Source organism: Sorex fumeus, unplaced genomic scaffold (genome assembly GCF_029834395.1).
Source record: "Sorex fumeus unplaced genomic scaffold, SorFum_2.1 ptg000002l, whole genome shotgun sequence".
Lineage (NCBI taxonomy): Eukaryota > Metazoa > Chordata > Mammalia > Eulipotyphla > Soricidae > Sorex > Sorex fumeus.
The window spans coordinates 18,547,002-18,570,268 of record NW_026606059.1 but is presented as its reverse complement, the minus strand read 5'-3'; the positions used below and the strand labels follow the sequence as shown (position 1 = coordinate 18,570,268).

Here is a 23,267-nt window from a genome sequence, read left to right as displayed (position 1 = left end):
GAATCTTCATATCAACAACCTGAGAATCTGTTACTTCACCCCATCACTCTGCCCACTGTGCTAGGTCCTAGAGCTTTGCTTCTGGACCACATATTTAGGGAGCTGATAAAGATCCTAAAAGTCAGATTGCTGAGGGGTGAGGGAAAAAGCCACGGTGCTGGGAATCAAACTCAGATCTCTACAGGCTAGGGCTGCTTGAGTCTCTATTTTACAATTTCAAATTCAAGTACAGATAAGTATCTAGTTTGAGGTCACAAAGTAAAGTACAACTAGAAAGGCAATTTCTGGTCTCCAGATTAGTACAAGATATTCATAAAAATGTATGTAAGTTAAATGCATGTCAATCAGACTTCAAGTTTGTTTTAAAGAACTCAGTACCAAAATATTCTATGTAGGCCATTATTATTTATAAAGTGATTAATAATCTCATTCCATTGTTTTCAATCAATCAGGCTGCTCCCAGTAATTGAATGTAAGGCACCCAGGACCCAGGGCTGCTTGAGACCTACACTGAAGGGACCACCAGGTCCCACCAGCAGTGCTCCATGGCTTGCGTGGCTTTATCCTTTGATGCTGGGAAGGGGGGCATATGGTACCCATAAATGAAACAAACATGAACTCTAATCCATAATCTATCTCCTTGACCACCCAAACCAGTACTCTTATACCTCCTGCTATTGGTAAAATGAGAAGAAAAATAAGTTGTCTTATAATCTGGTAAGCAAAGTTTTCTTTACACTATGGATAATTGTGAATAGTACAACATAGGAAGATATTCAAAGTTTTAATCTATGTCCAGTTATCAGACTTAACATTATTTTAAGTATACTGTATGGATGATCTCATTTAATTCCTAATACAATCTGATGGAGATTACACTATTATCTTTCTTTTTTTACATAAGTTTCACTGCACTACAGGGAGATTAAGTCATTTATCTCCTACTATAGGGCTAGGAATAGAGGAAGCAGAATGATTTAGAATAATATTTCTCATTTTTTAAAAATATTTCTCATTTTTAAGCCTACACTCTCTTTAGAAAAGAGAGCAAAAAAGAACTAGATTCTAACACCACTATTAAAAATTCAAAAGTGGTGCAAAAACACACACACTTCATTTTGGTCTAGTATGTGCTTCACCAATTCATTTGATAAAGGACATAGGAAATGTTCTAGACATTTCTAGAGGAGTGCTAAATAAACACTGTCTACATTATCTTATTTAAATAACATTATTTACATGTTTATAATTTTTATAGCCAAGGGTTTACAGAAAAATAGCAAAATAAAACAAGAACACAAATTACTGTAAAATGCCAAGCAGGGGATCTAGTTCAGCAGTATAGCACTTGCCTTGTATGTGTGAGATACACACAGACACACACACACACACACACACACACACACACACACGCTAATCCCGGATTTAAAAAAAAAATGAGTGTCAGAGTGCTTAAATTTTACTTTGTTTATTTATTTATTTATTTATTTTTTTACTATCACGGGGTGGGGGTGGGGGCGGTGATACCCTGCAGTACTTGGGGGTCAACAGGGTGACACCTGTTGGTGCTGAGGGGGAGGGACAGTCAAGCAGTGTCAGAGATCAAAGCTAAAAGATCACATGCAAGGTACATGCTCTATTGTGCCACATTTCCAGTCCCAGAGTTGTCAAAATGTAGAGTCCCTTAGTTTGCAGGAAAAAAAGGGATCTTCATGAGATATCCTGGGATCCTGTTTGACTGCAGTTAAGGCTATATGCAAAGAAGTAAGAGATAAAACTGGAATGCTATATTGGTAGTTTCATGTACTATCACCAATAGGAAGATGCTTTATTTAAAAGGGGGAGAAAACATAGCAAGGAAAGTACCTGATAAAATTATGTTTCAGGGGCTGGACTGATAACACAGTGGGTAAGGCATTTGCCTTGCATGCGGCTGACCGGGGTTTGATTCCCAGCATCCCATAGGGTCCCCCAAGCACTACCAGGAGTTATTCCTGAGTGAAAAACTAGGAGTAACCCCTGAGCATCGCCAGGTGTGACCCAAAAAGCAAAAAACTAAAATAAAATCAAACAAAAACCAACTAAAAAACAAAAAAATAAAATTATATTTCAGGGAAATTAACCTTACTGTGATTGAAGTTCGTGTGATGGCGGGATCAAAAGCCAGTTTCTAGAAAAGAATGGGGAAGAATCAATAGAGAGAACAAAAGTGGTGATACCTGGAATGGAGAGGAGACTGATAAGAAGACTTTGCAGGACAGTTTCTGTAAAAAATGGGTTTTATATACAAGGAAGAGGAGGGAAGAAAGAAGAGAGGGGAGTGGTGACTTTGGATTCTAGAGCCAGCAGTCATGTTTTCAATGGGAAAAGAGAAAGACAAGCCCAGGTAAGATCATAAGATGCCATATTTATGCTATTTTTGATTCTGATAACATAGCGAGGGATCCAAATAGGAATTTACGTATTCATTTATATGCACAAGCATTTATTAAATGCCTGTCATACCTATAAGTTATATAAATCAAGCTATGAATTTGGTTATTAATATATCATTATTACTATTGTGGGCTGGAGTGATAGCACAGCAGATAGGGCGTTTACCTTGCATGAGGCGGACCCGGGTTTGATTCCTCTGCCCCTCTCGGAGAGCCCAGCAAGCTACCGAGAGCATCCCGCCCACACAGCAGAACCTGGGAAGCTCCCCGTGATGTATTTGATATGCCAAACACAGTAACAAGTCTCACAATGGTGCCCGCTGGAGCAAATCAATGAACAACGGGAGGACAGTGCTACAGTGCTATCACTATAGCTGTCTTTTCATTTTTCTGAGACCACGAGTACTATATTCAAATCCAACTCTATGAAACCAAGCCAACATTAAAAGGTAGTCTTCCTTTGAACTCCTATATTTATCTGTCCTATTCATTAGGTATATAACACACATCGAACTGTATACATGCACACTTATATTTCCTTACATCAAACTTTCAGTAAGATTATCAGGGCCTCAAAACCAGACAGCAATTTTGAGATTCTTTGAATCTTTTACAATCCCTTGCCAAAGTAGGGATTCAGGAATACTTCGGTTGTTAGATTGCAGACACGGTTGTTTTATATTCTTTGAGAAAAGCAAATTTTTCCTTAGCCTTATATACCAGAAGGATCAGTAACATTTCACACCCGGAGCACATGGCCACGATAAAAGGAGCGGCAGAGGCTGAATTAGCCGTAGACTGTGAGAAGGAGAGCTGAATGATGGCCAGGGCTAGGAAACTATTTAGTAGTCCACACTCAATAGCAACGCTTTTACAAAGCGGGAGAGGCAGCAGAGAAGCTTTAGCTAGGGAGAACCCAAATAATAAACCCAAACCAGGAACCAAGGCTCCCAATAAAAGCGCCTCCAAGTTAACCGTCTGTGCAATCATTAAACCCATTCTGAAAGACAAATAAATCCCGACAGACATTAAAACAAAGCTCAGAGGTCGGATTATTTTCTCCAGGAACTTGGCTTTTTCTGGTGCTCTACGCTTGAGAACTACTCCAATCAACACAGGTATAAGGATGAAAAGGAGCGCTGACATGATTTTAGAAACCGGAATATAAAATGTTCCGGACAAGCCTAACAACCGACTGTATAGGAAAGAATTGACAGGCATCGTTATCAGGGCCAAGAGCGTGGAGGTGCAAGTCATCAAAATGGCCAAAGTGACATCTCCTTCTAGAAGCAGAGCGAACAGATACCCTCCTCCTCCTCCTGGGCTTGTGCAAGTCACAACAAATCCAAAAGCCTGTGCTTCGGGCAATGCCAAAATCTGAGTCAGAAGAAATCCACAAAACGGCATGAGAACAAACTGTGTAACTGCTCCCAGAAGAATTGGCAAGGGTCTCTTCCACAGCATGTGAAACATCTGCAAATCAATCTTGCAGCCAAATGCACATTTATTTAACAGTATCACTGGTAGGATAAGCATCAGGAGACTTCTGTCAATAAGCATCGATGCCTGGAAAAGACTGTCCTTTCTTGGTTTGCGTACTTTAACTTTGACATTCTTTATTTCTTCAATTAGTCTTTTTTGCCTACCTTCAGAATCCCACAGCTGAATGGTCAAATTTGTCTCTCCATCTTCTTCTGTCACCAAATTGATGGTAAAATTTGTATCATCCAATACGGTCTTGGTCACGTTTACCACGTGCAGTATTTTAGAATCTCCTAATCGCACAGAGAGATAGCTAGAGTTTGGCGGTTCATCCTTGTAATTTGACCTCACGATGACCGTTTCTTCCGTCTTGGAGAAAAAGAGTGTTTCAATCTTCTCTTTATTCAGAAAGCTGAGAAACGATGTCCTTTTTTCTCCCAAAGTTACAAATGATAAAAGCTGGACAATCAGAAGTTTTCTAATCATCTTGAACGTTTAGAGAAATCTTATATGCAAAATCATTTTTTTAAAAAAAATAGCTAGCGAATGTTCTTCACATGGGTGTTCTGGTGATGATCAAAGATTGTTAGCTAACAGTTGTTTTGCTAGCTCAAAGTCCAGTAGGAGGGATTATTGTACTGTCACATACAAAGCTAGCTGAGTGACAAAACCTGTTTAACCTGTAGTTATGAAAATGTAAAAGCTATAGCATTGAAATATATTCATCACAGCAGAAACCAAATCCCTTTCCTCCTAAACCTCCTTATCTCTGTTCATGAAAAGTCTCTTACCTGAGTTTTAAACCTTAAAATAAACATTTTTGCAATCACTTCCTTCTTCAGGAAAATCTACACTAAAACCTGCTGTCAGAACCACTCCCCCTTCCTACGTCCCCCCCCCCCCCCCAAAATTATTAAAGATGTTTGCTGGGGCATTGAGCTAGAAGCTGGTAATACAAACACAATCTTTGCCCTCTTGGACTTTATATGCTTTTTTTTTTTCTTTTTTTGGAGGGGTCACACCCAGCTATGCACAGGGGTTACTCCTGGCTCTGCACTCAGGAATTACTCCTATCGGTGTACTCGGGGGACCTTATGGGATGCTGGGAATATGAACCCTGGCTGGCCGCAAGCAAGGCAAACGCCCTACCTGCTGTGCTATCGCTCCAGGCCCCGTTGAACTTTATATGTGACCCCTTCTCATTACTTAGAAAACTTAAGGGTCCATAACTGGTCTTCCAGCATCCTTATGCTAAACGTTTTCTACTCTAAAGAGTCTCTATAGCAATTACATAAAAAACTCTTAAGTATTTGGTGTCCTTACATCAGAAAGAAAACAAAATCCTAGATTCTAGGAAAACAGGTAGTTAGAACCAGATCAAAGATATGTTAAAGGCTCTTTGCTGCTGGGTATTAAGACTGACCCTGCAATGAGAGGTCACTGGCACTAATTCTAATCTCTTATTGCTTCCTTGTAATACTATTCCCTATTCACAGGTAGGAGTAAGGATCAAACTGGGTCAACACTTGCCTCAGCTGCCAGTATAAAGGAAGCTGGCAGCCTTTTTTGGACTGCTTACATATCTGCCAAATAAAAGAGTAACAAAACAAAACAAACTTTATTACAACTTTCTCCTGACCATCCTATGTACCTAGTAGCACTGCTCTCCCATTGTTCATCAATTTGCTCGAGCAGGCACCAGTAATGTCTCCATTGTGAGACTTGATACTATTTTTGGCATATCAAATACATCAGGGGTAGCTTGCCAGGCTTTGCCATGTTGGCGGGATACTCTTGGTAGCTTGCCGGGCTGTCGCTCCAGCCCATGTACCTAGTAAGTCTCTGAAATGCAGTCATTTCACCAATATATGGTATCACTATAGGTTGATGTTTAGGCCATAGTGAGTTTGTTTTTAATTTTAGATCATACAGATATTTGCTCTTCAAAAATTGTCAAAGCATGGGCTAGAGTGATAGTACAGCGGGTAGGGCGTTTGCCTTGCACGCGGTCAACCGGGGTTTGATTCCCAGCATCCCATATGGTCCCCCGAGCACCCCTGGGAGTAATTCCTGTGCAACACCAGGTGTGACCCAAAAAGCAAAAAAAAAAAAAAAAAAAAAAAAAAAACAGAAAAAGAAAAAGAAAAAAATTGTCAAAGCAATTTCTATTGGATATTTTCAAAAGTTTTAAAAACACCCATCTTATTGGGTTTATTTTTCAAATGAAACATGCACTCTATTTCTATGTACCAAACTAAGAAAAGCAAGACACCTCCCACTTTTGAAAAGGAGGAAAGGTATAAACGTTGCTATGATATACTAGTTAATACCAAGGAATTTTCTGTTTAAGGCGACAAAAATAAAACAAAACTGGAAAAGCACAATTATCTTTAAAGTTATGTAAGCAAATATCTACATTTTCAATTTGTGTTGCCTAGCTCAAAGATGTGAAGAATGCAAAAGAGTTTTTTAAATACCCTCCAGATTCCTTCCTGCAACCTTTCCCCTAGGTGGGATCTCCAGCTTTCCCCTTATCTAAAGATTGGGAACTAAAAGCTAACACATTTGGATGAGACTGGGAGCTTCCATTCACATTCATTTCCTGGCTCATTACACTTCAGCTAAAGTTCATTTGTAGTATTATAGCTGTTGATGGGCATGAGATAACAGAAGCTCTATTTTGAGGCAAAGGGAAATTCAAAAAGGGAAGGAACTGGCCTGTTCAAATCCAAATCACAATGAGGAGCCCCTAGCATGTTCCCTGTGGGATCCATGTTCTCACGCACTTAGAAGGAACTGCAGGCAATAAATCTCCAAACTGCTATCAGCAGGGTGCAGTCGAAGTACCTGTCAGCAATGCCCAAGCGTAGAAAGTACCTGTCAGCTTTAAGAGCCCACAGTTCAACTTAAAGCAGTGGAGGTTTATTTATTTATTTTTTTGCTCAGCCCACCTATCTTGCAAGGAATTTTCTGCTATTTATTTTTTGCTTTGGGGTCTATAGCCAGCAATTGTCAGGAGTTACTCCTGGCTCTGTACTCAGTAACTCTTCCCGGCAGTGCTCAGGGGACCATATGGGATGCCAGGGATTGAACCCAGGTTGGCTGCAGGCCAGGTAAGGGCCCTGCCTGCTGTACTATCTCTTCAGTCCCCTTTTTCTTAATAAACTTTTCTCTCCCCTTTAATACTCTCAGCAAATTCTTCCACAAACCTAACAACCCACCCCTCTGCCCCAATGTCTGACTATAAAACTTCTTTCTCTCTCTCCCTTTTTGTTTTTGTTTTTGTGCCATACCTGGCAATGTTCAAGGTTAGTTTTGTCTCTGTTAGGATGTCAGGCACATTTTAAACTATAGTCACATAAATTAAAAAGGCAAATCTTGGGCCAGAGAGCTAGTTCTGTGGGCTGGAGTACATGCATTGAATGCAGGAGGCCCAGGCTCAATTTCCAATACTACAATACCCCAGTACCACTGCGACCAGCCGCTCAAGCATGACCTGGGAATAGCCCTTGAAAACCACCAGGCATGCTCCTGCCCCACAAAAAAAAAAAAAAAATAAGTCCCACTAGAGGATGTTTTTATTTTTGGGTGGGGGGAGGTTTGGGTTCATACCTAGTAGTGCTCAGTGGTTATTCCTAGCTCTGCGCTCAAGGGCCACTCTTATTTTTTGGGTTAGGGGGGGTCACACCTAGCGATGCACAGAGGTTACTCCTGGCTCTGCGATCAGGAATCACCCCTGGAAGTGCTCAGGGGACCATATGGGATGCTGAGATCGAACCCAGGTCAGCGGTGTGCAAGGCAAATGCCCTACCCTACCCGCCGTGCTATTACTCCAGCCCCCATGGGTCACTCTTAATGGGGTTCAGGGAACCAAATGCATTGGTGAAGATCAAACAGAGGTCAGCTTCCTGCAAGGCAAAAGCTTTAACCCTTGCAGTACCTTTGTAGCCCCTGGAGATGGTTTTCATGAGCAGTAAGGCACTATCTACGGAGACAGTTCGATGTGCTAGTATACAGAGGCCCTGGCTTAGATTTCTGGCACCACATAGTTGCCAAGTACCACTAAGATGGTCCTGGAGACCCTCGTCACTGCTTTACTCAAATAGCACCGGTATTATTGAGAATGGCTCTTGGGTGCGTTGAGTACTGTTTGGGAGAACCCCTCCACATCAAAAGTGAAGCATAGCCCAAAGCAAAGTTAGGTGTCATGAAGAAAATAACTTCCACTTTGTAGTACAGAAATTTCTCTCATACCATTAACTTGGAGAATGAGATGATTCTTAAGTTTATATCATTCAATTTATACAAAAACATTAATCATATGTCGTGGTGCAGAGATAGCATACAAGGTCACAGCCAAGATAAGGTAACTAAAAGCACTCATGTGGAGAAGCTAGCCCTCTGCACTGCGCGGATACGAGTGGAGTCTCTCTGGTCCTGACTCCAGCCATCCACCACTTAGATACCTCTTCCACTGACAGACACCAACAGCAGTGGTGAGGTGGATGGCTCAACTGACATACGTGTTATGTGTGCCCTCCAAACGGCCATGTAAAAGGATGCGGCCATTTATTTCTCATAGGAAGTAAATCTGGGTTCCATAAAGCTAGGCTTAGCCACATCACTCTCTTCAAGCAAACGGTTCTAAATGTCTTCTAAATGGTACTTCTAAATGTCTCTCCTGTTATAATGCCAGTAATGATACCCAAAGGGCTTGACTGTGCCTTCAGCTTTGATCCTGGCATAAAGAGGACATGTAGCATGACCATCTGACATCAACCAAAAAAGTATAAAACCAAAGTGTATCTACACAATACTATGCGGTTGTTAGAAAACATGAAGTCATGAAATTTACATACAAGTGATTCTACATGGAAAAGGGGGTTAAGGTACTTATCATGCTAAGTGAAATGAGTTAGAAAGAGAGGGACAGACATAGACTGCACTCATCTGGGGAATATAAAGTAACAGATTGGGAGACAAACACCCAGGTATAGTTGAGATGAGTACCAGGAAATTTGCTCCATGGCTTGGAAGCTGACAACACATGTTGGGGGAAAAAGAAGCTCAGGTAGAGAAGGGAACACCAAGTAAAGGATGTTTGGAGGATTCGCTCAGGATTCGAGATGTGTGCTAAAAAGTAGACTATAGACTGAACACAATGGCCACTCAATACCGCTACTGCAAACCACAACACCCTAAAGGAAAGAGAGCAAAAGGAAATGCCCTGCCACAAAGGCAGGGTGGGGGCGTAGGGTGGGAGGGCTACTGGGATCATTGGTGGTAGAGAATGGGCACTGGTGGAGGGATGGGTACTCGATCATTGTATAACTAAAACCCAAGCACGAAAGTTTGTAAGTCTACAACTGTAACTCATGGTATTTAACTAAATAGAAAAAATGTATAAAACGCCAAAAAAGTTTGTTGTCACTACATAACCTAATAAAGTCAACTGAACATAAAATTTTGCAAATCACTGAATGTTGGCTGATAGTTACACATTATTTATTTGGGTTTGGGTGCACAGAGCTTATTCCTGGCTCTGCAATCAGGGTTCACTCCTGGTGTGCTTGGGGGATCTTATGGGATGACAGGAATTGAACCCGAGTCAGCTGTGAGCAATGCAAGCACCCTACCTGCAGGACTATCTCTCCAGGCCCTCTAGTTATACTTTAAAACACAAAACTCAGGCTGGAAAGATAGGACAGGGGTTAAGGTACTTATCTTGCATGAGGCCCAAACTGGTTTGACCTCTGGTACTACATGGCCCCTCTACCACTGGATATGGCCCAAAGTCCCTCCCCACCTTTCCAAGAATGAAAATTTCCACAGACTCAAATTAGTACAAAATTAATAATGTAAACAACTCCACAAAAAAGTAATTAAAAATCAATTTAAACATATATATTTATATACAGTACTCCCAATAAAAGAAAAAAAAAGAACAGTTTTTATTGTGATTCCTGGCTTGATCCCTTGACTATTCCAAGTAAGAATCAACATCTTCTAAAAACTGTTCTTTATCATCAAGATATTCCAAGACAACATTTCCACCATTATATAAAGGACGATCTTCCTTGGCAATCCAGGCTTCCAAAGTATTATCCAAGGGTAATGCTTCTCCTGAGGTAATGTGACATAACCTCAACTTCTATTAAGAGAGAAAGAAATCAGACTGTAATAGCTTGTTACATAATCATATAATTTTTTTTTAGGCAAAAACAACGATCAACAGTTGTCCCCTTACCTTAGCTGTTAATTTGTTATTGTCATTTTTAAGACTAGCTAAGGCAGCTGCAGAGTCTATGACCTTTCCAATACTCCATCGGTTGCAAAAGAACATTGGTTTGCTCTTCTCTTTGCTCCCTTTAGGTAAGTAAACCTGGAAGTAAATTCTTTCTGTCTGTAAAAAAATAAAATTTACACCCAGATTATACACATTTGTCTCATGACATCTCTTCCTCTCTTCTGATCAAAGGAGGATTACTCTCTACCGACAGAACTTTTCGCGGGACTACTAATTTTAGTGGGCTGGAGCGATAGCACAGCGGTAGGGCGTTTGCCTTGCACGCAGCCAACATGGCCAACCCGAGTTCGATTCCTACGCCTCTCTCGGAGAGCCCGACAAGCCACCGAGAGTATCTCGCCCGCACGGCAGAGCCTGGCAAGCTACCCGTGATGTATTCGATATGCCAAACACAGTAACAATGAGTCTCACGATAGAGATGTTACTGGGCCCACTCGAGCAAATCGATGAACAACGGGAGGACCGTGATCGTGACTAATTTTAGCATTCCATCACCTACTTAAATGCAGAGACACAGAACTGAGATCCTAGTTGGGGTGATGTGTGAAAGGTCAAGCATAAGGCCGAAGTAGGGCTAATCAATGTCTTTTCCTAAGACTTTATGTTCAAAAGTTGGGGGTGGTGGTGAGAAGAGCTCTTATTTTTCAGAGCTTTTTATAGTTGTAAAATTAAACCGAGTGTTGCCTCTGGCTATCATATCCCAAGGTTCTCATGTATCTAAACCAATGTGCACAAAGTAGTCTCAGATGGGAAAGACTGAGTTCAACAAGGGAAAAAGGGGATGAGGGAGATGGCTCAAATGGGTGCAGCATAGGACTCACATGGGGAGCCCTGAGTTTGGGCACTGGACCCTTAAGTACCACCTAAATAGCCCTGATGGCCTGTAAGCACAGAACAAGTATGATGCTGGGTGGTCAAGTATTGCTGGACATGGCCCCCCAAATCCCCAGATACTGCCGGGACGTGCTCTAACTGACCTCCTTCCCCTCTCTCATCCAAAAAAAAAAAAAAATGAAGGAAACAGGGCACTTTCCCAACAGCATTTGGTTCCAGGAATTTAGCCATCCCTTAAGAACAGATCAACGTATCACTCCCATTACAAGAAGTGGCTCAGCAGTGAAAGACTTGCCTTGCATGTATGAGGCCTTGGGTTTGATTCCAGGCATCTTTAAAAAATAAAATAAATACATAGCTTGAAAGAGGATTTGAATAAAAAGAACAACCAAAAGATCCCATGGATGTAAACGTAAAGTTGAAGATCAGAAAATCAAGTTACTGAGCTTTTCTAGGTGTATTTCCTTTTATGTCTGTTCTTAAGTTTTTACACCACACCCACAGTGCTCAGGAGCTCCTCCTGGCTCTGTGTTCAGAGCCTCTGGTGATACTCAGGGGACTTTATGTGGTGACAGGGATCAAACCAAGGTCGGGTACATGCCAAGCAAACACCTTACCTCCTTTACTACTTCTCTGGAATCTTTAAGTATATTTCCAAGAATAGCATTTTTCCATCTGTCAGAATTAATCTTTCAGCGGTTGTACAATCAGTGTATAAATTAAACTTAAGTACAATGAAAAATATCTGAGTGTATATACACTCAGTTTTTTTTATTGTACTTAAGTTTAATTTAAGTGTTTAAGTGTTATTTGAACTATATTAAGGTATTGTGTGTGTGTGTGTGTATGTATATATGTTATGTTTGTGCTGGGTTCTTATATAAACTGTCACTGATATCATAAAGTTCTAAACTACAGAAACATTCCCATACATACACAAGGATGTGATGATAAACAATTTGTAATAGCAAAAAACTTGGGGAGAAACGGATTGTGTTCAATACGAGAATGAGCAAGCTATATTCATATTATAGCCATTAAAGACAGTGAACTAAACAAAAGGTATCACTATGGACAAATGTTAAAAACATGGTGCCCAGCAAGGAAAAACAAAAGAGAGAATCTAAAGAAGGATGCACGAGGTTTGTTGCCCTTTCTATAAAGTATAAAACACTCACAAACTCTATACTGTTTCTGCAAACACATAGCTTGAATATTAGTAATCGTAAATATCTGGTTCAAGTAAACAATATGTTACGTGACTGCAGAAAGAATAGAATCGAGATTCGATTATGTTTGGAAATATTTCTCAAAGTCTCTAAGACCAACCTGTGGCAATGATTTGTCTCCATTAGCATGCATCTTTAATTTCATCAATGCTACCTTTGCAGCTGTTTCACTGTTTTTTGCACCTTTCCGTCGCTTACTTGCTGCCTCTCCCTTCTTGGAATCTAAGAAATAAGCACAAGCATGTAAGCACACAAAAGGCTTTACATTACATTTTTCATAGTTTCATTGATATGTATTTATTATGACGATAAGAGCACACAATTATGCACAGAGATACATACAGACCATGTTGATTTGGTATTATTAACATGATCAGTGAAACAATGTCACTGAGTTGATCTTAGCTATCTCCACATCAAAAGACTTCATTGTTACTTGCCTGTTTTGAATTTGAGCCTATTAATTCTTTACAATCACTGCTACAGAAAACATTAAGCTTTCAATCTAAAAGATTTAAATAAAGAACTCCTTAAAACTGGATGAAAATTCTGCTGAAATAATATGTTGGGAAGAGAACTGATGTAAGTCACCAATTCATTTTTTTCTGGGCTCTCAGATTATCTATCAGCAGCATTGGGCCGGAGCGATAGTACAGCGGGTAGGGTGTTTGCCTTGCATGCAGTGACCCGAGTTCAATCCCCAGCATCCCATATGGTCCCCCAAGCACCACCAGGGGTAATTCCTGAGTCCACAGCCAGGAATAACCCCTGAGCATCGCCGGGTGTGACCCAAAAAGCAAAAGTAAAAAAATGAAGCAGCATTCATAGGATATTAAGAGTATAAAACAGTAATTAAACAACAAAATAGATTTTTCCAGATACTTGCCAATAATGTCTTTAACCAGTTTCTGAGTGGCAGTCATTCGAGGCTTAGGGATTTCCAGTTTTTCACATTCATGATCTGACTGATGTCGGTGTCTAAGAGCAACAGGAGAGTGGCACTAGTTCATGGGTTTGCATGAAACTTAACCAGACAACCAAAGCTTGAGTGGTCCTGAGTAATCACCTCAGGCAAAAGTTCTTCTCACAGTAAGGACATGTAACTGGAACAAGTTCTCTTTCAGTGCAGTCTCTAAATGAACATGGGTAAGAGGTGTGCGTATCTGGCTTCGGAGCTTCATTGATTATCGTCACCTGAAAATGAAAAAAGGGAGATGCTATTTACATTCAGTGCAAATCAATAAATCTGTTTTTGGTTTTTGTTGTTGTTGTTGTTTTTTCTTTTTGGGTCACACCCAACAATGCACAGGGGTTACTCCTGGCTCATGCACTCAGGAACTACTCCTGGCAGTGCTCAGGGGACCATATGGGATGCTGGGAATCGAACCCGGGTCAGCTGCGTGCTGTGCTATCGCTCCAGCCCCTTGAAAGTGATTCTTAACAGCTTTGCTTAAACTTTTGAGGGCAACTTATGTAACAGATTACAATACATGTGTGAGAAATTACATCATGCTGATGACTATACTACATTTCCTACTGACATGCTTCTAAGTCAAGTTAAAGGATTGTTCAGTTATTCCTTTTCTTTTTCTTCCTTTTTTCTTAATTCTGTAATGAAGTTTATCCTTGAAGCCCAGGGAAGGGGATCAAGGCCCATGAGTCACAATGTCACTTCACAGGCTTCTGCGTGAAGTCTGTCATTAGGTGGGGAAGGTAATGAATTTGACATAGCTGCTTTAGATATTCTTTTTTTTTTCCCCTTTTGGTCACACCTGGCAATGCACAGGGGTTACTCCTGGCTGGGGACTCAGGAATTACTCCTGGCGGTGCTCAGGGGATCATATGGGATGCTGGGGATCAAATCTGGGTTGGCCGCGTGCAAGGCAAACACCCTGCCCACTGTGCTATCATTCCAGCCTTCATATATTCTTTATACTTTGAGTCTCCTACTTTATATTAGTCCCATACACAAAAAGATGCCCCCATAAAACATGTTCTATAAAACATCCCATTAATCCTCAAGTTATACCTACCTAGAAGATTACCGTATATAAACAGCTCTTAGAAATGATATTCATGAAACAGAGGGCTAGAGACAGGGTTTTTTTTCCCTTTTTGGGTCACACCCAGCGTTGCACAGGGGTTACTTCTGCCTCATGCACTCAAGAATTACTCCTGGTGGTGCTCAGGGGACCATATGGGATGCTGGGAATCGAACGCAGGTCGGCTGCGTGCAAGGCAAACGCCCTACGCCCCACCCACTGTACTATCGCTCCAGCCCCTGGAGACAGTTTTTCATAATATACTATTACCAACATATATCATTTCAGAGAAAAATGAGACTTTTATAAAGTTAAAAAAAAAACTGTACCAGTCAGTTTATTTTGAAGAATAAGTTTCTAGAGGTTAATGATTTAAAGAAATAATTCTTAAAATCTGCAATCAATAGGTCTGCCCATCTAAGTGATAGTTACAGATTTAGAAGTTGTCTAACAAACACTACTATATTTACTGTTTACCATAAAGCTAAATGAATATTTCTTCCCCATCAATCTTACATAGTGCAAGGTAAAGGTAAAGGCCCTCCCATTGTTCATCGATGTGCTCGAGCGGGCCCAGTAACGTCTCCATTGGAGACTTTGTTACTGTGTCTGGCATATCGAATACGTCACGGGGAGCTTGCCAGGCTCTCCGAGAGGGGCGGAGGAATCGAACTCGGGTCAGCCATGTTGGCTACGTGCAAGGCAAACACCCTACCGCTGTGCTATCGCTCCAGCCATACATAATGCAAACATTTTAATATATATATATATATATTTTTTTTTTAACTAGTCACCTACACTTCAAAGGGCAAAAATTTGTCTGAAGCTCATTTAACATTTTTTTTTCCATGTAACTTAATTTCTATAGTGAAGTTCTTGGTAAATGGTGGGAAGAAATAAATATCATGTGAAAAATCTGAGATCAATGCTTCTTTCCAAATGGAATGAATTCATTAACTTTCTCCCTTTCTCCAACACAAGGAAGATGGAGCAACTGATCATGAGTTTGAGAGAATTATTCTCAGTATAGTGGGTCCAGCTTCCTTCTTGCCTCTTGAAAACAAACCTGCCCTTCACAAGAAGATGTAAGCTGCTGAAGAAAAGATGAACACAGGGGCTGGAGAGATAGCACAGCGGGTAGGGCATTTGCCTTGCACGCGGCCAACCCAGGTTCGATACCCTGCATCCCATTGGTGCCCTGAGCACCGCCAGGAGTAACTCCTGAGTGCAGAGCCAGGAGTTAACCCCTGTGCATTGCTGGATGTGACCCAAAAAGCAAAAGAAAAAAAAAAAAGATGAACACAGCTGTGAGTTGGGGTAACTTGTCCATTCTGGATCTCCTGTGCAGACTCATTTGGCTCGATACCAAGCTTTATAACTCAATTAACCCTTTGTCAGTAATAAAGCTCATATTTTTATTCCTACCTGCCAGTCCATTTAAATTTCTTTATTTACTTGAATTAGAGTGGGTACATTGTGTCAGTCTACATGTTTGTTCTTGATGGTTAAAGGCTTACTGAAATCAGAACGTTTCACTGCCAAAAGATCCTAACTCCGGGCAACAGGGAAAATGAAGAGGAGTAAAAGAAATCTGCAAGGATGAGGATATTAATAATTTGTATATTTTCAGTCTACGGTCATAAATTGGCTACCTAAACGTAGCTAAAATATGAAAGAAGAGCTGTGAGAATAAAACTTCGCAGGGCTGAAGCAATAGTACAGTGTTTAGTAGGGTGTATGCCTCGCAGGTGGGCTACGTGGGTTTGAGCCTGGCATCCCATATGGTCTGTGGAGTACCACCAGGAGTGATCCCTGAGTGCAGAGTCAGGAGTAAGCCCTGAGCACAGCCAGGTGTGACCCCAAAACAAACAAACAAACAAACAAAAAACTAAAATTATACATATCAAGTAGATTAATTTTCTTTTAAAACAAACTAAGAAAAATAACACTAAAGTCTCATCACATAAATCAGACTGAATTGAAGAGCAATGACTGATTTTGAATACAATCAAATTCTGGGCTATGGATCTGATCTCTAACAACCCTGGTGCCACAAGCAACACTGAGTACCACCGGGTGTGTTCCCAAAATCAAAAGAGCAAAACCAGCGACATTTCTGAACAGAAGTACGTGACTATAAAGGTGTTCTATTACATAAGAGAAATTAACATACCTCAGGACAGTTATGTGACGATCTGCTTCTGTGTTCAAGGCTTCAAGAAGTAAAAAGGAAAAAAAGAAGTTTATTTCGATATAATAAATTAATATAGCTTAAGATACTTAAAGTCATTTCATTATACTCATACTACATAAAGAACTCTGTGGATATGAATAAATGGAAATGCTACATAAATTTGAGATGGAGCATCTGTAGTTTCAAAAGTTGTTTTAATTTGTGGTGTCGTGATTGAACCCACGTCTCCTGCATGCAAAACATGTTCTTTATAATGCACTGAGTCCCACATCCAGCCCAACTTCAACACAACTGTTCAACCCCAATGTGTTCCCCCCAAAAAAGAATTCACCACTCTAAATCAACTTTATTTTACGTGCTTTATGTGTGAAAAAGAAAATGAATCTTTTTATTCTTTTACTTCCCCCAATCATCAGTAATGAAATATTGAACCTAGCTTGTTTTTGCTGTATTAATTTACAAAGATTTGCTCGAGCGGGCCCAGTAACGTCTCCATTGGAGACTTTGTTGTTACTGTGTCTGGCAAAGAACAATAAGCGTAACTGCATTCTTTACCATATTCCTTAGAATACGGAGATGTTGCCTCCTTGAGAATAAAAGATATAAATACAACTAGCCTGGCAAGCTACCGAGAGTATTCGATATGCCAGACACAGTAACAACAAAGTCTCCAATGGAGATGTTACTGGGCCCGCTCAAGCAAATCGACGATCAACGGGAGGGCCTTTACCTTTACCTTTACCTTATTATGTAAAAAATCACACACGGTGGGGCTGGGAATAGGGCGTTTGCCTTGCACACAGCCGACCTGGTTTCGATTCCCAGCATCCCATATGGTCCCCTGAGCACTGCCAGGGGTAATTCCTGAGTGCAGAGCCAGGAGTAATCCATGTGCATCGCCGGGTATGATCCAAAAAGCAAAACAACAACAACAACAAAAAATAAAAAATCATCATGGGCTGGGGAAGAGAACTCAAAGGGCTGGAGCACACGCTTTGCGTATGGAGGCCCAGGATCATTTTCTGGTTCCACCGGGTCTCCGGGGCACCAACAGGAACAGGCACAAGCACTAAGCTGGCAGCTGTGGCTCCAAAATAAATGAATCACAGAGAAATCCATTTTAGAAATTTAAAGATAAGATACATGTATGTGCAAGATCAGGGCTTAGTAGTAGTTTTTTTTCCCCCCAAGTAATTAACCATAATGGACGCCAAATATCAATGGTGAGGATTATACGATTTGAAATTATTCTGCTTTTCAGAAATAAACCATACACGATAAATCCTGAAATTACACAGAAATCCTGCATAAAAACTTAACTTACCAGAATATTCCTGAACAACCATCACATTTAAATGGGAGAAAATCTAAAATTGAGGCAAAATGTGACAGTTACTGGTCAGTATCAAGGTCTGATTAGTTTTCTTTGCAAAAAAGAATCTTAAAGTACTGAACCACCTTTAGAGAAGTTTTCCCTCTAGATCAATATTCCAGCGCAGCAAAAAACCATTATAATCTCAAGAACTCTGAAGTAAAATAATGAGATTATTGGATGTTTTTTGAAGGCTGTTTACTGCAAAAATCCTGCATCTGATGTGAAAAATCTGGGTTTTGATTCTGACTCTACCAGCATAACAATACCATGCAAGTTACTTAATAGTAGATATTAAGTAACATATTTCTATATGTGTGTATATACATATATAAATATACAAACATACAGATATTCATACATATAATACATTAAATACATAACTTTGATGTGTATAGTGTATATGCATATTTGATACAGTATATATGGATATGCACATGCATGTAGTATAAGCAAACAAAACTAAAGTTCTACTATTAGGTAAGAGATATAAACAGACATAAGTATATAGTATCAGCATGTATATATTTAAGTGTGTATTTAGGGGGGTATATATGTATGTTATAAGTTACACCTACTTCAATATTATTGTGAAAAACAAATGAGACATATATAAAAGATGAAAACAGTAAGATAGCAATCATAACACAAATGTTAGAAGAATTAGCCTGTTACTAACATACTCAACTCCAGAAAAGTCATAAGTGATTAGACAGAGATGTTTTCAAAAAATTTCCAGAAACTCAGTAATTGAATTGACTGATACTGAAAATTTTGGTTGAGTATTTTTTTTGATGACATGTAAATCAAAAATAAATAACTAGAAAGCTAGTTAGAAACTAAAATTTCGGAAAGCATAAAATAAAAACACCATTCTCCGATGTGGCAATTAGCCACTAACCAGGAGGTGTTTTTAAAGCAGCCCACATTCCAGGAATAATAAAGGGCATGTGCTTTCTCACTCAGTCCACAACCCCACCAGGAATGATCCCTGGGTGCAGAACCAGGAATAAGCCCTGAGCACCACCAGGCGTGGGCTCCAAACCAAAATATAAATACAAAGATAGTAAAGTAAAATATAAAGTGTATCCCCTTAAATTACAATATATAGCCAAGTGAGTCTGGATCTATCCAATCATACTGCTTTCACAAGGTGACACACAAAGGCAACTGTTCTTTAGAGAAATTGCTATGTCCTCCCAAAGAGGTCATCCTATACTGGATATACTTAATATGAAAGAGAAAGAAAAAGTGCTAGTGTAGCCCAAGGGACCCTTGAATAACTCTGCCTGTGGGGCACAGCCTGAAATACACCCCTCCCTCACTAGGGAGATGACTTTTTATTCTGTAATCATGACACCTTTTTTTTTTTATTCTGTAAGTGTTTCAAATTAGAAACTATGTCCCCATTTCTCAATAACAGAAAGAAACTGAAACAAACAATAGTCTGCAAAACTTCATGTATTTCTCAAACTGAAAGGATATTTTGAGACTATGAGTGACTGACTAGCAAACCCAGAGGACCCAGGGAAAAAGTGTTAATCATTTCCTAACACCTGGCAATCACCTTTCCAGATATGCAGAAGTGAAATACTTGCTTAACATATTTTATTATTTGTGGGGGGAGGGGCCGAGGCAAGGGGCTATGACTAGATATATTTAGGGGTTACTCTTGGCCCTGCTCTCAGGGATTACTCCTGGTTGTGCTCGGGGACCATATGGGATGCCGGGGATCGAACCCAAGGTAGGCTGCTTGCAAGACAAGTGCTCTCTACCCACTGTACTATCTCTCCAGCTGGTTTAACGTATTTAAAGTCTTAACCATCTTTACTAGTGCAAAGCCACTAGAACCTGATCTCATCTCAGGTATTTACCATTTAAGAGATTCACAGAATTGGAAAGGGAGACAAACTAGATCAAAGACGGCAGATACCAAGCAATCCATCACCAAAGTCCATAAAAAATGACAGCAATTGGGGGCTGGAGAGATACAGTACAGCGGATAGAACAGCTTGCCTTGCATGGCTGACCCCTTGGGTTCGATCCCCAGCATCCCATATGGTCCCCCCACTACTTCCATCCCAGAGCACTGCCAGGCTTAACTCCTGAGCACAGAGCCAAGGAGTACTATCCCTGAGCATCGCTGGGTGTGCCCACCCACCAAATGACAGCAATGGAGTAAACCAGGTCTACAATAACTCAGAATTAAAACCCAGCTGTTAAACTTCTGTATGAACCACCTGCGGAGTGGATGGTGTCTAAGCCGGTGGGACATGATGCACATGCAGAAAGATTTGCCCGCCTTTGCCCACTGCCACCAGCAAGCACTAGGCAACTGGGACCCCTTCCGCTAGATGTAGGTTAAAACCTTGGCGTGATTCAAGAATCTGTTATCAATGACTGAAGCTGGGACAGGAAAAGATTTGCCACTCTGCGTGATAGGAGTGAAATGTGACAGCATACACTTGAATTGGCACAGCCAGAACAAGGTCCGAATCTGCGGCTCCAATGTTTCAGGCAGTGATGACCCACTGCCCCTGGTTACTAGGATGGGTTATGCGTTTCCTTCGGTGCAGTAAAAACATCACCTTATTGGGGCTGGAGCGGTAGCACAGCGGGTAGGGCGTTTGCCTCGCACGCAGCCGACGCCGGTTCGATTCCCAGCATCCCATATGGTCCCCTAGGCACCGCCAGGAGTAATTCCTAAGTTCATGAGCCTGGGATAACCCCTGTGCATTGCCGGGTGTGACCCAAAAAGCAAAACAAAAAACCCATCGCCTTATTATGAATGCTATCACATGCTGGATTCGTTTCAAAGGACACTGCAACACATCCTGCATCCTTCTGAAGCCCAGCATCCGGAGAGACAGACCGCCGAACGGATGGTCATCACAATCGAACGCGGAGAGAGCAATCAGTGAACATCTGGCGGAACAGCGGAGGATCGGAATTCCCTTTTAAGAAGCTTACTGGGACACGCAATCAACCCAAAAGTTTGGAAAGGAGTGGCTGGCCCCTGGGGGCTGCGCGGGATCGGCGGGGAACGCGGTTACAGGCGCCGGAGCTCCGCATCCTCCTGCCCACGCGCATCAGAAGGGACTGGTGGGCATTGCAAGGCCCAGGTTTCGGGTCCTCCTTGCCCTGCCTGGCTCCTTTCCAGGAGGCCGCGACTCTCTTCCAAAAAACGCACCAGCTCCGAGCCGGCCCCGGACGGGTCGCGCCCTCCCCGTTCTCCTCTAGCTCCGCCCGGCCTCAAGGCCTCGCCTCCCCCGGCAGCACCGATCGGGAAGGCAGAGCGAGACCCGCGGTCTCCAAGATCACCTTTCTGACGGCAATGTGCCACCTGGCAGTGCTGCCCGATGTCCAATTCCGCCATCTCCCAAGCGCCGCGAGACCTGGAAGGGCAGCAAAGACGGAAAACGCCGCGCAACGCCGCGCACAACGCGCGAGGCGCCTGCTGGGAGACGGGCGAGCTCGGGGGCGGGGCCTGAGGGGCGGGGCCTGAGGGGCGGAGCCTGGGGGCCAGGGCCTGAGGGGCGGAGCCTGGGGGCCAGGGCCTGAGGGGCGGGGCCTGCGGGGGCAGGGCCTGCGGGGCGGGACCTGAGGGAGGCCTGAGGGGCGGGGCCTTCGGGGCGGGGCCTTCGGGGCGGGACCTGAGGGAGGCCTGCGGGGCGGGGCCTTCGGGGCGGGGCCTTCGGGGCGGAGCCTTCGGGGCGGGACCTGCAGGACGGGCCTTCGGGGCGGAGCCTTCGGGGCGGGGCCTTCGGGGCGGGTCTTGCGGGGGCGTGTCGGAAGCAGAGCGTTTGAAGGCCTGTGATCAAGGCGCAGAGCACAAAGTCGAGGGATTGCATTGCAAAGTTTGTCTCTTCCCTGAATGAAGGTCGTGCTCTAGTCCTTAAGGAAATACTCCAGACTTTCTAGAAATTTACTAATCGTTGTTTTTTTCTGGCAAGCAACAATAATCGGAAATGACCTCAAAGATTGTCTTTTTAAAAAAATTTTATTTATAACTCCAGGAATCAGGATAGTGTGTGGCACACATTTGCAAAAAAAAAATCAACTGAAAGAGAGGGACTTCGGTGGTTCAATTCCTGTTTCATACCACTCCGATGTTGGTTAAGTAAATTCTCTTGCAAGGAAGTCATTAGGCTTTTTAAAAATAAAAGGTTTTCTTTTCCTTTGAAAAGAAAAATTTGCTCCAGGGGCCAGAGTGATAAAGCAGATAGGTCACTTGCCTTATATGTGGTCAACTGGGATTCCATTCTTAGCATCCCATATGGTCCGTCAGGGGTGATCTTTGAGCACAGAGTGTAAGCCCTTGAACACTGCCAGGTGTAACCCAAAAAACAAAAATTCTGGACAAAATAATCTAGTTATTGAGGTGTGGAGCTTCATAGGGTATCCCCATTTAGAGGAGTTGACTCATTTAGCACTTAAAGAGAGCGTGTGGCATTTGTGGTTGGGGTGTAGGGGAGTGCCCTGTGCTTCCTCAAAGAGCCATTTGGAGGATCTGCTAGGTGGGGTACAAAGAGATGCCATTCCTCTGATGTGACACCAGACAGACTCAGAGTGGATGAATGACTTGTGACAGCAGCTGGCAAAGTATTAAATACTTTGGGCATTCCCCAATGAGCATTCGCTGAGGAAGGGGGAGGGGTGGGGCAAGGAATCAGAATTTACCGCAGAATAAACCTGCTGAAGATTTCCAGCTCAGACCTGCCCGGGATTCTGGAAATATTAGATTTTTAGAAGCAAGATCTCATCATGCTATCCAGCCTCCTGAGAATGGAGTAGCTCCCCAGCAGAGCTTGGGGGCCTTGAGCCTCCCGGTGCTACTCTCTCGGGCAGTGTGCCAGATGCCAGTGCTAGGACCCAAGAATGGAGACCTGCTTGGATGCTGTGGTACCAGGAACTGCCAGAACTACAACCTGCAGTGCTGGCAGGCCACACTTAGATTGTGTTCTAACTTGGGCCCTGGTCATGCCAGGAGTGTTTTCTGGGGGCTGAATTATCTCTTGGATCCCTGATTTTTCTTTTATAAGACCAGGAAACATCTGGAGATAATAATGTGTCCAAAGAAGTGAGACTCAACTAAAATCCTAATATCTAAATATCAAAGGCTTACTGGTCTTCTTGAATCTAAGAACCAATGGCTTATGTGGGTCTTATATGTTAATTTTTGCTGATTGGGCCAACCGAAGGAAAGTTTTCTAGAATTTTACTAAGTATTGGAATTTTTTAGATAGGTGATAAATATATTTTATAATAAGTGAAGTCATAGTAGAAATATTTTTATTTTTTCTCTTAGCTTGGGGACATGGTATTGGGTTAGAGTAGCCAAGATTGCGGTGGCTGGCTTTTCTGTTTTGTTT

At 42.0% G+C, this 23,267-nt stretch overlaps 2 protein-coding genes and 1 non-coding gene across 3 annotated transcripts; all 3 read right to left on the bottom strand.

Annotated features, from left to right (window-relative positions):
* Positions 1–1,522: 1,522 nt before the first annotated feature.
* Positions 1,523–4,471, bottom strand: SLC10A5 (solute carrier family 10 member 5). The gene has a single exon (XM_056111534.1). The coding sequence runs from the start codon at positions 4,401–4,403 to the stop codon at positions 3,090–3,092; it is 1,314 nt and encodes a 437-aa protein (XP_055967509.1). The 5' UTR covers positions 4,404–4,471; the 3' UTR covers positions 1,523–3,089.
* A 5,328-nt stretch (positions 4,472–9,799) lies between these two features.
* Positions 9,800–21,314, bottom strand: ZFAND1 (zinc finger AN1-type containing 1). The gene is made up of 8 exons (XM_056110793.1): positions 21,217–21,314; positions 17,848–17,890; positions 16,503–16,542; positions 13,354–13,481; positions 13,174–13,265; positions 12,388–12,509; positions 10,165–10,320; positions 9,800–10,068 (listed from the first exon to the last, which is right to left on the bottom strand). The coding sequence occupies exons 1-8, from the start codon at positions 21,269–21,271 to the stop codon at positions 9,898–9,900; spliced, it is 807 nt and encodes a 268-aa protein (XP_055966768.1). The 5' UTR covers positions 21,272–21,314; the 3' UTR covers positions 9,800–9,897.
* Positions 13,890–14,023, bottom strand: LOC130023211 (small nucleolar RNA SNORA5). Its single transcript, XR_008792421.1, has one exon. It is a non-coding gene; the product is annotated as a small nucleolar RNA SNORA5 (small nucleolar RNA).
* Positions 21,315–23,267: the final 1,953 nt, after the last annotated feature.